The sequence below is a fragment of the Micrasema longulum genome, unplaced genomic scaffold, assembly GCF_059751315.1.
Source record: "Micrasema longulum isolate JH-2025_06_02 unplaced genomic scaffold, ASM5975131v1 h1tg002438l, whole genome shotgun sequence".
In the NCBI taxonomy this organism is placed as follows: domain Eukaryota; kingdom Metazoa; phylum Arthropoda; class Insecta; order Trichoptera; family Brachycentridae; genus Micrasema; species Micrasema longulum.
The window spans coordinates 166,084-182,163 of record NW_028279583.1 but is presented as its reverse complement, the minus strand read 5'-3'; the positions used below and the strand labels follow the sequence as shown (position 1 = coordinate 182,163).

The window sequence follows — 16,080 nt, the reverse complement described above, 5'->3', positions numbered from 1 at the left end:
CAAATTTAGAAAGATAGTGACGAAATAAATATTATTCATGAACAATGTGAGTCAACTCCAAATTACAAATTGAGAAAGATAGTGACGAAATAAATATTATTTATCACTGATATTTTTAGGGACTCCAAATTACAAATTAAGAAAAGTAGTGACAAAATAAATATTATTCTTGAACAGTGTGAGTCAACTCCAAATTACAAATTTAGAAAGATAGTAAGAAAATAACTATTATTTATCATTGATATTTTTAGGGACTCCAAATTACAAATTTAGAAAGATAGTGACGAAATAAATATTATTCATGAACAATGTGAGTCAACTCCAAATTACAAATTTAGAAAGATAGTGACGAAATAAATATTATTTATGGACAATGTTAGTCAACTCTCCAAACTACAAATCTAGAAAGATAGTAAGAAAATAACTATTATTTATCATTGATATTTTTAGGAACTCCAAATTACAAATTTAGAAAGATAGTGACAAAATAAATATTATTTATGAACAATGTGAGTCAACTCCAAATTACAAATTTACAAAGATAGTGACGAAATAAATATTATTTACGGACAATGTTAGTCAACTCTCCGAACTACAAATCTAGAAAGATAGCGGGAAAATTAATTTTATTTATGAATAATACTTTAAGTCAACTCCAAATAACAAATTTAGAAAGATAGTGACATTTTTTAATTATTATTTATGGACAATATTTTGAGTCTACTCCAAATTTAACATCTAGAAAGATAGTTAAAAAATAAATATTTTTAATGAACAATATTTTGAGTCCAAATAACAAATTGAAAAAGATAGTGAAAAGGTAAATATTATTAATCAACTCCCTTCTGTCTGTCTTTTATATTGAGTGAGCGCCACCGAATTTAGCGCGGCGGTCGCCTTACCTGAAGGTGGGTATCTTGGCCAGCAGCGTGTCGAGCACCGTGACGTCACCCTTGATGGGGAGGTGGTTCATCTCAATCTCGTGCCTCATGGCCGTTATAGACATGTTGAACAGGCACTGTATCTCCGTGTTGCCACGCAAGCCGTGCCTCTCTGTGGACAGAAACCGGTCATGTATATAAAATATTTTTTTAAATAAACCAAAGTGGCTTATACCAAAAATAGTAGTATTTGAAAAAAAGATACTTAAATTAAACAACATGGAGGTGTTTCACATTTCAAAAGCTTTAAAAAAATAATATTGCCCTAGTAAATGATCAAACGTCGGCCTCGTGGTGTAATGGTCAGCGCGTTAGCCTGCCATGCAAGAGGTCTCGGGTTCGATTCCCGACATGGTTGTTATGGAATATTTATTTAAAAAGGGTGTTTTCAGACTAGAATATTTCATAGTCCCTGGACTGGTAACTGAAGCGTAAGACTGATGATCTGATCACCATGTTACAAAAATGATCAAGATACGCTGCGATTGGTGTCACACGGCTAATGCCAGTGCCTTATGCACCATTAGGTGCGGAAAGGGAATGATGGTGAACATTAAATGCCGCCTATTTAACGCCTGCATAACACCTATTCTCCTCTGAGGATGTGAATCCCGGCTCCTCAATAGAACTCTCAAATATTTAGTACCTAGAATTTTTAATTTATTACCGAAAGAACTCAAATTTAACTCACATTGTAACAAGAGCAAAATAAGAGAGTGGCTACGCGATCAAAAGTTTATATATGAATAGTAGCTTACGTGTAAATATTTTAATTTTTCATATATTTTCTTGTATTTAAAAATTAAATTTATGTATTATTATTTGTATAAACATGTTTATTCTGATCTTTCCGGCTGTTAATTTTTATCTGTTATTCATTGTTTTTATAAACGTAAATAATATTATTAAGTTAGTATAAATATAATCTTCACCAACAAGCTACAGAAAGTGGCTTGGTGGGATTTTAGTTTTAGTAAAAATATAGCAAGTGATTTTTTTTTAAATTGAAAAATGTATAATTATACTATTAAATTTATTTTTTTTTAATTAAAAAAATATCAATGTCATACAAATAAATATACATCATTCAAAAATTACGCGTGTGTCTTGTGTGAGCGCTCGATGCGAACTGCGACCGCGCGATTATGTGGCCAGCCACTCGCTCTCATACTGCCGGTCCTCTGACTCGCGCTCAAAAACCGACAAAATAGGGAGCGGGGGGCACGACGAGGAGCATGACGCGCGGCATGACGAGTAATGTCGCCACACTGCGTCTCTGCCTCCTTTCCTGGCTACTTCCCATGCCACTCGCCGAGTGTGTGGCATATATTTATTCGCCATGTAATAAATAAACATGAAACAGCAACCTCGTGTCTTTTTTGTTAATCTCCAACTGGGGTAGGAGCTCCAACCCTCGACAACCTAATTCCTACAAAGGCAACGATTTTTTTTATTATCGTTTCAAATGCGAGACTTACCTGGCCAAAGCAGCACAAGACTCTGGTACAGCGCCAGTTCGGTCTCCGTCAGCTTGAGCTGGGCTATGGACCTGGCGGCCTCGAATATGCACGCCACCAGCTTGGTCTCCCCAGGGTCCGAGGTGTACAGCGCCTCCTGGGGGAGCAGCACCTCGCCGTACAGCACGGCGTTCTGCGACAGATCCATCAAGCGGGACATGCGGACTATCGCCAGCTCGAAAGAACCTGAAAATCGAGCTCAGTTAATATTGTTTAATTTATTACGTATGAAATTTTTGTGTGGCTGTGATGTCGCAATAATCGACGTAGGACAGAAGACTTGATATATCTCAGTTATTTTTTTAAATGATGAATTCGTATTTTATGTAATCTTCAAATATACATTTTCACACCGGATTCAGAAAGTAAAATTTGTATAACTATGCTAAATGTTAATCCGAAAAATATTTATCCTTGCTACGCGAAGAATTAATGTCCGCTAATTCAGCAATACATCTATACATATATCTTATACAAGAGAGAGCACGAAGATAGAAGTCATAACAGGGAAGACAGAGACGCTGTTCTGCGGCGGGTATTCTCTAAAACAGATTCAGTATTCAGTCCGTTGATGACAGTGATGGGGGACGCACGCGCGTAACATGAGCAGCGTATTTGTGATTTTTAATTTATTTTGCTATAACAGGGCTAAATTATATGTTTATTCGCATATATTATGGAAAATAAATTATTAAACGGTATATATCAGCCTGAACTACTGAACTCAATCAAATTAAATATCCCAACTAGAAACCTCAGACAAAACTTACTCTTTCATACCAATAACCATAGAACTAACTATGGTTTTCATTCCCCTATGCCCAGAATTCTCAGGTCTGCCAACAAACATACCAGTCTTGATTTCTTTAATAACAAGTTGTCTTCTTTCAAACGATCACTGAATCAAATTCAATTATAAACACCCCTTTCCCGCTTCCACTCCCACAAAGTCTATTATATACCATTGAGTCTTTCTAATTTTTTAATAATAATTTTCTATGTAAAATTTATCCTTAAAAATGCCCATTGGGCGTATATATAAATAAATAATTATCTCTCTGTTTTTTTTTCAAATATCTGAACTTTAGAATATTCCGTCTTTTACTAGTGGTAACGCGATGTTACATCACCGCGCGCAAAGGGATTATTTACCACACTATTTTAAGAGTTAATATGATTATGGGATTTATGTTTTTGTGATTTTTATGAAGGGCGTTGGAGTCAGAATTTTTTTTTAAGTTTGAGTTTTAGGCATACAGTTGAAGATAAATTCGCCCGAGCGACCCCCCTCCCTTCGAGTTTTAAGGCAGGTACATCGGTATGCACCGACGGGTCTAGTACCCCACGGTACACATATCTACTCATTAAAAGCGTGAAAATTTTTCTACCACCGAGCAGTTTTTGTAAGGATACAATTAATTAACTTTTTTATCGTTCTGCGATAGCTAATTTTTTTCTTAAAAGCCAATTTAATACGAGAAAGAAATTAGTAAATTTTTAAGCCGAATTAAATTCTGACATAATTGTCAGTTTTGAATCCGAGTGGCTAGATGCAGTAGCTAGACGCTACTCTATTAACATATACGAGCATCTATAGTCCTTAAAATGTAACATGATTAGAATGACAGTTGTCAAAAAAAGTGACGACATGACTTTGTAGTAACGTCAAAGGAGTTATTTATATTGACACACGAAAAATCATTTGTATCTGGCGTGTTAATTATTTTTTTCAATACAATGCTTGAAACATAAATCAACATTAATATATAAAATCAGCTTTAAAACTAAAATAAACCTGATTATTAACGACGTTCTTACAAGGTTACATCATTTTGCAAAAACGTTAGAGATGGGACAAATTGATCGAATAAAAAATAGTTAATTTGATGTTGTTCATGAAAAAAGTATAAATGTCAAATTTTTTGGTGAATAATTGTCTTAAACACACTATAATATCCTAGTTTTTGCGTTTTTTATATCAATTTTCAGAAACAGAGTTTCATGATTACATGAAACAACTGATCAAATCAATTTGATCAGTGATCAGTAATTTTTCATTACTAATGAAATTAGTTTGACAGCTGTCTTTCTAATCAAGCTATATTTTAAGGACTATAGCTGTAAAAACATTACCACCATAAAAAAACAAATTCAGTTTTTTTTATTTCATTTGATTTACTATCATCCTAAGAGGTGTCAAAAGAGCCGGCTTTGTAACCTCAGTAGATAAATACAGACAAAAGTTAAGCATACCGTCCTGGTAATTGTCAAAAGTTCCTGAAAAAAACTGCAGGAACTCTGCAGGAAGATGGACATGTCAAAATGGATGGACATGCCATTGGCGGCCTCCGTGGTGTAGTGGTCAAGATGCTTGACTCACACACGAAAGGTTCCGGGTTCGATTCCCGGTGAGAACACAAAAATTAAAATGTGATTTTTCTCAAGCCTGGGTGTTCTGCGATGTAATTCACCACTGTAATTGGGCCTTCTGGCCTGTTGTGGTGCAAAAAAAAAGTAGGAATAATCGGCGTGCGTGCATGAAAATATTTATGAATGTAGAGGAAGCGAGGTCTGTATGCAAAGATAGTTTTTTTTAAATATTTTTATTCATTATTTACATACAATATTACATTTAAGTTATTTTAAGACATTTTTGAAATTTTTTTTTTTTTTACAGGACTCACCAAGCCAATGAATATGGCTTGTCGGTAAAGATCCTTTACAATTAATCATATGATAGTCCTACATGGTTTTATAATAATAATTACTACTAACTTAGATATAGGGAGCGAAAAAAAAGTACATGTAATTGATGCTTTCAAAAAAAATATTTAGAAGATGTAAAAAAAAAGCAAAAAATAAGTGAATTATCACGCAATTTTAAGATAAAAAATAAATAAATACAGAACCGGAGTACCAAAATTTTAAACAGAAGTGTGTACATATTTAATAGGCACAAAGCATTTTATTAAAAACATTATTTATTAACATATCCATATCTATATCTATATTATGGCGTTTTATTTTTTCTGCCTACCCCTACGGAGAAACGGCGTGATGGTTTGTTTGTTTGTTTGTTTTTTGTAACTCTTCAAATGTGAGAATTTGCTCACCGATAACACGCTTAAAATGATATTTTGTGGATCTTGCACCAGCTTCCAAAAACCTCCAAAGTGTGGTGATGAAGGTGGGTTGTAATGCAATTTGTGTCGAGACTAGAAGCCATAATAACGACTGACATATTTGGAGAATGCATGTAATGGCTGGTAAACAATATTTTGACAAAGGAGTTCAATTTCTCTGGGTATAAACTGAAGAAATTTTTTGTAAAATGTAGACCACAGCGTAAATTCTTTCAACATTAAAAAATTACGACTTACCTGTTTTTAGAAGCAGTATTTGATCATCTTGGGACAACTTCATGAATCCAGGGATGAGCTTAGCAAACTCTATGATGTTTTGAATTATTCCAGTCAGCTTCTCTGCACAATCTAGCCACATCTCTTCCTGGGACATGGACTTGTAGTATAGTAATCTGTAATTGAATCATAAGTGAGTTTTAACACGAAAAATTCAACTCCAGTAGCTCAATCACAAATAACTATCGACGTGATGACAATTTAGCATTTATTTATTTATTTATTTATTAACGGACATTGTCCATGTATATAACTTATAAGGTTTAAATATTACAATAAAAGAATAGTTTATTTTATTTTATTTTATTTTTATTTTATTAGGGAAATCAACAGTTCTTTAGTAAACAAACAGATATAGTGTATAAACTCAGAACCAAATAACAGATTTCCACATAGTATACAAAGTTAGTAAAGAATATATATATTACATATCAAATAAATACATACAATTTATACATATAAAAATGTTATTTTCAAGTACTCAATAATCAAAGATTTTTTAAATATTAATTTTAAGAACATTAAGTTACTGTAAATTGGGCGGGATAAGGACAAAAATGCTTGAAGATAGGATAAGGAGGGGGGGGGGGGAGATGTACATATTTATTATTATAATGTCTACTAAGTTACATAATACATTTTTAGTTTAAATTTTAAATCTGACAGAGTGATGTTTGTATAATCTATATTTTTAAATTTTGTATTGTACATTGAAAAAGTCCTACGAAAAAAAGCATTTTTAACATACGATGTTTTACTTGTTGGTACATGAAACAGGTGGTACCGTCTACAAATCCTGGCTGGCACATGTATTGTTATTAAACCAAGCAGCTCTGTACAGTCAACCATTCCTGTCACAATTTTGTAAAGCAGTAGTTGGTCCGCACACACTCTGCGGTATTGTAGAGAAATGATTCCATGGAATATAATACATTAAAAAAAAAAAAAAGAAGTATTGACAAACATAAGGGACGTCGAGACAAGATCTGGACTATTTATTTAGTGCTCGTTTAAATCCCTGTAAACATAAACCAAAAAAGTCCAGATCCTGTCTTGAGTTAACAATACGACAAAGGCGGGTCATTGGAGAATTTAGGCCATAGTTTGTTCTATGCTGATCGATGAACAGTACTTCATTGTTTCTCAATCTACGAGTCGGAATATTGAATTTTACTTGTCCCATTATAGTTCCCAGCATTATAGTTGTTTATCGAATTCGGAGTTTTAGTCCCAACACTTATGTATGGAAGTGAAACATGGAACTGGCAGAGGAAGGATGAAAGCCGAGTGAACGCGGTTGAAATGCGATCTCTTAGACGAATGTGTGGGAAATCAATGTATGACAGGGTTACGAATGATGAAATCAGGCGAGAGTGTAAATCTGAGACAAGTATAATTGATAAGATTAAGAAAGGGTCTCTGAGATGGTTTGGTCACGTAGAACGAATGGACGACGAGAGAATGGTAAAACAAGTATATATGGCAAAAATGAACGGCAACGTTAGACGAGGACGACCAAGGAAGACGTGGCATGATCAGATAAACCAAAATCTTAAGTCTGGTCATGTCAAAAGCAGACAGAACCGAAGGGCATGTATGACAAGATGTATGAATGTGGAAGAGGCTAGGAGTGTATGCCAGGATAGACGTGTGTGGCGGTCCATTCTCTCTGCCTACCCCTACGGGGAAATGGCGTGATGGTAGTAGTAGTAGTAGTAGTCGAATTCGCGATCACAATGAAACATCATTACGTTTCGCGACGTATAATCCTGCTGCGCAATCACATATTTGAAATTCACCGCTGTAAATATGGAAAATATTCCAAAACGGCTATTTTTATTTATTTATTAATTATTTATCACGCTATTTCTTGCGTTTAGCCAGCGGTTAGCAAGACAAATGTCAAGAAAAGCAGTCGCCATAGTAATTGTAATTTAATTTTCACATTTTCGTATTAGATACTCTTTACTATTTTGCAAATGCATTAAATTGTATTCTTTTTCATAGTAAACGCCGTTTTTTCACCAATGAACTGTATTTATTTACGAGGAAAACAAAAAAAGCTGACATGAGCTTGACTTAGAGATTACACACGCGTTGACTTATGACTGCGATAACTTAAGCATGTTTATTATTGTTCATTGTGGTCGCTCAAATGCTTAGCGTGTTTTTAAGCACGTCGATTGTTACTTGTGATTGAGCCACAGAATTCTCTATTAGGAAGAGCGATAAGTAATAGTTGGCAAATTTGAGAAGTTGTGAGATCTTGATATATTTAACGACTCGGCTCTCCGCTACAAACGGAAGCTGAGCCTCATCTACAATAATAATATTTTAGCCTTTTTTAACAATAATGTTTGATTATGTCCAAATGCTTGCAGACTGGCTGGATTTTCTCCCTAGGGAGTTGTTCATATTTAATACATATATACATACTAGGCAACGCCTGAAAGTGTTATATTTTCAATTTCTACACTTCTTCATGGACCAGGTAATTTATCAACAATATTTTGAAATAATTCAATTAGATGAATCTCACCTGCATAAATAAAGGTTTCCGCTCTTTAACTTCACAAACATCAACAGATGAAAGAATTGAAGGAACATAGATGTTCAATGTCCCAGAACTGCCTTATGTACAAGGGAATAAAACTATTTGAAGAAATGCCAGAAAGCATAAATAATGAAATTAATGTAAATATATTTAAAATTAAATGTAAAAAGTATATATGTGAAAAATATTAGGTAGTATATAGTTATAGTGTAAATAGTGAATTTAATTAATGAAAATGTACATATGAAACAGTTAATATTATAAATTAGGATACTAAGTGTATAATAGTGATAAATAATGTTAGAATAAGTATAGATGTAAATATTGTGTTGTAAATATATATTAGACTATGAAATACATAGAACTAAATAAATAAATAATAAAAAAATATATATATAGGCAGAATGGTGAATGTTACACAGTGTGTAAAGTGGCCACTTAAACCAGCCATTGACAGGTCATAAGCCCTGTAGAAGCCTAGACTTCTATATTACCTTTTCTTAAATGTTCTTCATCTCTGTTGTAATATGTTAATATATAAAGCTCAACAGGGAGTTAAATCCAGTCCTTGTCTACAAAAATTTGGACAAACTCAAAACATTGTTGATCTCCTTAAGAGACCGAATAAGGAATGAGGAGATAAGACGCCGTGTAAGGTGACCAAAATCGCAGAAGAAGAAGAAGATCAATCAAATTAGTCTCAATGAATAATATTTAGCCTATTTTTGAAAAAAAAATATAAAACAAACACCATATTTCACACAAGTAGAGTCATGCTTTAAACATATTCTTGTCACTATTTGTTGTCCTGTCAGAAATCGTATTATATATTGTGTTGTGTTCGTAATTGGAGCTGTGTTAAGTTTATGTTTTTTTGTAAAAACACTGAAATTTATTTTTTTAATCGTTCTAAGATGGCTGGATTTTTTCTTAAAAGCTTATTTAAAATACGAGATAGAAATAAGTCAATTTTGAAGCCGAATTAAATTCTGACACAACTGTCAGTTTTGAATCCGAGTGGCTAGATGCAGTAGCTAGATGCTACCCTATTGACATATAAGAGCATCTATAGTCCTTAAAATGTAACATGATTAGAATGACAGTTGTCAGAAAAGGTGACGACATAACTTTGTAGTAACGTCAAAGGAGTTATTTATATTGACACACGAAAAATCATTTGTATCCGGCGTATTAATTATTTTTTTCAATACAATGCTTGAAACATAAATCAACCCCAACAAAAAACTTAATTAAATTTAAATAAAAATAATAAAAAGCTTTCAGCCGCGGCTTCGCTCACGTTGTATAAAAGAGATATTATTTAGGTAATTAATTAGCAGTGTCGTACAGGAAATCGTCGTTTTGCGCCGGGATTCCCCGGTTCGGTCTACCAGACGACAGTAGGCGGCGCGGTTCTAATAACAGACACACTTTTACACGTTGTTTTATTCTATTACCGTGTACGCGAGCAGCCTTTTGTGTGTGTGAAAGTTTTTGCGAGTTAGTTTTGTTTTTAAGAAAAATAAAAAGGCGTGATTATATTTTATTTTATTATTTTTAAAATAAAAATAATATTCAAATATTTGTATTTTATGCAATGATTCTGCGAGAAAGGAAGCAACAATCAAAGCAAATTAAATTGAATGCTTTTTTTTTAAAGTGTGATAATTTAATTTAGCACCGACGAACTGGTGAGTTAGTGTTTATTATAAAAAAAAAAAAAATTATCAATAGATTATTATTTATTTTTTAAACGAATTTAAACTGTATTTATTAAATACATTAATAATTTATTTGGAATATATAAAGGATATGTATTAAATAAACATGTCAGATTGTTCTTAGAATTTTGACACGGAACCTAACCTCATATCTTCCATTATATTTATGTTTTTTTTACGCCGGTGTCTCTCGGAACGGAACCCCGGCGTAAAACGACGTTTACCTGTATTTTATTGTCGATAAGAATTTTCCAGATGAAACGATATGAAAGAGCACATGGGCCTCGAGTATGATGGGAAGATAAAGACGTCATACCTTCACTTTGACGGTATAGTTGAAGATAAATTTTCTCTAGCGATTACAAAGATAAACTAACGACCCCCCACATTAAGGTTTTGGGTAGGAACATCGATAATGAAATAAGGGGAAGCGTACGTCACAATACACATATCTACGCACTAAAATGACAAAGCTTCAGTGTGACGTCATAGTTGAATATAAAATTCTCCCGACCGATTACAAAGATACATACACTACCGATCCTCCCACCACCAAGTTTTGATGTAAGCACATCGGTTTGTACCGACGGGTCTAGAACCCCTCGATACGTTTATCTAAGCATAAAAAGTGACAAAAATTTTGTTCCACCGAGCAATTTTTCCTTTAATTATGATTTATTACAATTTTTTATCGTTCTGAGGGTGGCACTTTTTTTTCTTAAAAGCCAATTTAAAACACGAGATAGTCAATTTTAAAGTCGAATTAAATTCCGACATAACTGTCACTTTAATACAACGAACGCCTAGATGTGGAAATAATGTCGCTAGGTTCTGTCCTATTGACAAATAAGAGTGTCTAGGCGTTAGAAAGTTACTACTGTAAAAAAACCACCGAGCAATTTTTCTTTTAATTACGATTTACTTAAATTTTTAAGCGTTTTAACGTTGGCACTTTTTTTCTTAAAGGCCTATTAAAAAGAAAGAAAGATACAAAATAAAACATTTTTTCTCGTGTATTTACATTAAAAATACGACCGCGAGAGCGTTTGGAATACCAGCCCTGGTGAAAAAAAAAATTTACGCTCCTAACTTTTTTTGACTTAATAAATTGAAGATACTAAGAGCTATAAATATGCTCATGACAAAGATCTACATTTCGCTAAAAACCGCACGTAGTTTCAGTCTATCGATGACACTCATACGAACATTGCCTTTTATAAATAAAGATTATTAAAATACATGGAAATCTAATTACCTTGACATATCTTGTGGTTTTCTGAACATCTCGTGAATATACTCCAGCTTGGGGTTGGTATTGGCGTGCGCCTCAGCTAGCGTCTTCACCAAAACTTCGCTTATGTGGCCTTCCGCTAGAAAAATACAAGAAAAATAAAGGTGAACAACATACGCAAAATAAAAAATACATAATTTCTATATTTATTAACATATATTATTATCATCATCATCATTCCTTTTCCGCACCTAATGGTGTATAGGCCACTGCATTGGTACACCAATCACAGCGTATCTTGATCATTTTTTGGTTACATGAAGATAAAATGACCAGTCTTCTGACACGCTTCTGGTACCGGTCAAGGGACTATGAAATAATGTAATAAATAAATAATAAATGTCGGGAATCGAACCCGAGACCTCTTGCTTGGTAGGCAAACGCGCTGACCATTACACCACGATATATTTTTTCACTTACATTTAAATTTTTAAACAACTTTCATTTATGTTTTTCTTTTTCCTTTTCTTTTTTATACTTTCATAATTAACCTTACATATAATTGCTTTTTAATATGGAAACTTCACTGGTCCATTAGAATTAAGTCTAATTGTGTAAAATATTAAACTTTGTAACTGTACTGTATGTTTCCTGAATAAAAGAAAATAAAAATATTATACATGTACATTTAAACAAAGTTGCTTTGACTGTCTAACTAGGGTTTTTAACCCCTTTTTAAGACAGTCAAAATATAAAAACAGTAATCAATACATAGTCAATCAAAAAAAAAAAAAAAAAATTAAAAAAAAAGGTAGTGAAATTATAGTAAAAAACATAGTAAAAGACATAGTAAAAGACATAGTAAAATACATATGAAAAAACATGGTAAAATAACATAGTAAAAGACATAGTAAAGTACATATTTAAAAACATAGTAAATAACATAGTACAAATACATAGTTAAAAAAAACATAGTAAAAAAAACGTAGTAAAAAACATAATTAAATACATATTAAAAAACATAGTAAAAAACAGAGTAAAAAGTGATGAGGATCTCCAAATTACAATGAATAAAAAAAAATGTTAATAATAACAATTCAAACAAGAATATGTGTTGGCCTCCTAACAACAATTAATATAAAACTTCATGAAATTAAGAATTGGGCCAGTATTCTGAACCCTCGGGGGACCACTGGTCAAACTTGAGGATGTTAAAGAGCTCGCCCCCTATCTTATAGCCTGATACTTTACGGATCTGGGCTTAGAGGGGGAAATTTAGAAAAATTTAAACTCTCGTCTTCCACACGTAGCCCGACTCTTTATGGACCTGGGCTCGGAGGGCGAGAACTTTTCACGGGGACCCGTCACAATAGATCTACACAGGTCGCAGTGACGTCAGGAGCTTGCATAGCACTGACCCCCACCACTAAGAGTAAGAATAAGGATTCTGAACGCTTTTGTGGTGGTAGAGAACGCGTTGCAAGCACGTAATTTAAGTATTAATATGGAAATATCATATTTGTTTTTATGTTTTTTAATTGATATGGGTCTATAAAATACTGTAAAGCAAAAAAAAAATGTACTTATTAGTAGTAAACATAAAAAATATTTTAAACGTTCATTGAATTTGACATGCCACTAACACGTCACGATTCGGTTAAATTTTGAAGTTTGTTTGTGATCGTTTAAATTTAAATACAACATCGTCACGAATCTCTTGACGTCACAATTGTCAAGGCCAAACCAATTTATTATTTTTATTACAAAGAACACAAAATATTAAACATAAAATTTACTTAAATAAAAAATAATACACAGATTACATTTTCTCAAACTATTGTTTTTTTTTATATACACAACCCTCTAATTTCTAATACAACAGATATTTAAATGCAGATGGCGCATTTGGTTTAAAATCAATATTAATCATTATCATTCCCTTTCCGCACCTAATGGTGCATAGGGCACTGCATTTGTACACCAATCGCAGCGTATCTTGATCATTTTTGTTGCATGAAGTTAACATGATCAGATTTACGCTTCAGGTGTCCAGGGACTATGAAATATTATATTGTAAAAACACCCTTTTAAATAAACATTTCATATCAACCAAGTCGAGAATCGAACCCAAGACCTCTTCCATGGTAGGCAAACGCGCTGACCGTTACACCAAGAGGGCGACATATTCCTCATGGTAAACTTTTTTTAAATCTTGTTTTTTTTTCAAAAATATTTTTTTTAATTTGAAAATGGAGTAAATCCTTAATTTCTCTGATAAGCATCCCCTTCTTTAAAAATCATATTTATTTATACAAAAAAAGTAACATAACAATACTGTTTTCTTTATTTCTATTTTGACCCAGTCGGTAATCGAACTTAGGACCTCATGCACTAAAATCCTATTCGCTAACCACTACACTACGAGACAGACAAAATAATCAACATATTACAAAAGATATACAGAACGCTTTAGAGAAAGGAATATGGAAGTCTAGGCATCTACGGAGATCATGACCTGTCATTGGCTGGTTTTAGTGGCCACTTTACACACCGTGTAATATTCACCATTCTGCCTATGTTTGAACATCTATGTTCCTTCAATTTTTCCATCTTTGTGAAGTTAAAGAGCTGAAACCTTTATAGGTGCAACGCGAGTAAATATTTTTAATTTTTTATACTTCTTCTTGGACCAGCTGGTTGAATAAGAATTGAAAGAATATAGACGTTAAAACATATCCAGAATGGTGAAAGTTACACGGTGTGTAGAGTGGTCACTTAAACCAACCAATGACAGATCGTAAGCCTTGTAGATGCTTAGACTTCTATACCACTTTGTCTAAATCGTTCTTCATCTCTGTTGTAATATGTAAATGTCAACAGATCCCTAGGGCGTTGAATCCAGCCCTTGTGTACAAAAATTGGACGAACATAAAATAGTGTAGATAAAATAATATTTCTCCTACATTTAAAAAACTAAAAAAGGCGGACAGTGCGCAAAAATCGTCATAAGAATTATAATTAATTTAAAATAAATTATAAATAAACAAAAATTGATTATCTAATGATACATTGTGGGCAGGAATTAAAAACATAGTTTTAATAATCAACAGCTAGAAGAATTGAAGAAATGAGCCTCCATATTTGATCATTTAAAAGCCCTGTAAATTCTATTCTTAAAAAAGTTCTTCATTTCTGTCGAAATATGCAAAATCCATAAATCTTATTTTTGACGTCATTATACCCTATCCATCGGTGCATAAGGCACTATATTGGAACACCAGATTTAGCGTACCTCGATCATTTTCTACGTGAAGATAAGATGATTAGTTTCACGATTCAGGTACCGACTGATCACCTTACTTTCCTGTAACAAATGATCGATATACACTGCATGTACTTTTCCAATGTAGTGCCATATGCATCACAAGATGCAAATGAAGAAGTTAAGCCCTACGGGAAATTGGATACAATAAATGTTTTCTTGCGCGCGGTAAAAATTGGAGCATTAAATTGTACGGCAAAGTTTCATGAAAATGTACGAAAGAATTAATAAAAAATATTTTAATAAAAACGAACTACTTTGATTGCATCACTGGTTCATATGAATCAACAAATGATATGAGAGTTATGGAAGACTTCCAATGGGAAAAACTGATCGAGAAGAACCGGGAAAGAACCTCTGACGTCACACGCGGAGTTATTTCAGAAATACAAAACTTTAAAAAATTGTAGCGCTGATAATACGATATATAAAAATTTTAATATTTTTTTTGGCTTAGTTTGATAGTCTATTAACAAATAAAAAAATATTTAAAAAAACAATAAACTTCCTCATTCGAATTTTTTGGTTAGATTAGACTTATTAGATTAGATTTCGAATTATTTATTCATGACAAAATACGAGGCTTTTAAACTTTACATATTACATTACATTACATATTTTATTTGTACAAAATATTCCAAATCAGCAAAAGAGCTGATATGAGGGGATATTATATATAATAACACAATAGTTTTAATAAAAAGTCCATAAAATAATGTGGCAACACTATAAACGTCACACGCGACGTCGCGCGCCAGGTCCGAGCGACGGACAGGACGAGAAGCGTTTTGGCTGTGTTCGGTGACACACGTTCTTTAGACAAAAACTTGATTTAATTTTAATTGTTACGATTTCATACTTTTTCTTAACTGCTTTATTTTACATTTTACAAATTAGATTCCTTAAGTTATTTTTAAGTATCTCCATTCGCTATTATATTAAGTTTAGTTATGTTTATATATTGTATCTTTTGTATTAATAAAATATCATAAACTGTAAGTACAATATTTTACTCTATCTGTGCACTACGCATACCATGTTAGTCTGAAGATTTATCTAAAACGAGCGTAAAGTAAAAAACGTTCTCACGAGACGATTTTTACGGAACGACATCAACGCGGATAAATATTTAGCAATTTATGTGGAACCTACTAGGCAGTCGACATAACCCGATGTTTAGTAGGTAACAAACATCCATCATAATTACATCACATATCACTCGTCACACGGGCTGTAAGAACTGATTTATTTAGGTGTTTTTTAAGTACGTATATATTTTGTATATTTTTTAGGTAATTAGAAAGCACTACTACTACTACTACCATCACGCCATTTCCCCGTAGGGTTAGGCAGAGAGAATGGACCGCCACACACG

At 32.9% G+C, this 16,080-nt stretch overlaps 1 protein-coding gene across 1 annotated transcript in view; it reads right to left on the bottom strand.

The window, feature by feature from the left end:
- The window catches only part of Hr3 (nuclear hormone receptor 3 ROR-beta), a 65,780-nt gene that overhangs the window by 3,440 nt on the left and 46,260 nt on the right, over window positions 1-16,080 (bottom strand). Inside the window, exons 7-10 of the mRNA XM_088240367.1 lie at window positions 11,408-11,522; window positions 5,839-5,993; window positions 2,420-2,644; window positions 903-1,053 (exon numbers count right to left, since the gene is read on the bottom strand). Coding sequence (XP_088096493.1) covers window positions 903-1,053; window positions 2,420-2,644; window positions 5,839-5,993; window positions 11,408-11,522 — 646 coding nt within the window. The remainder of the gene's footprint in view (window positions 1-902; window positions 1,054-2,419; window positions 2,645-5,838; window positions 5,994-11,407; window positions 11,523-16,080) is intronic.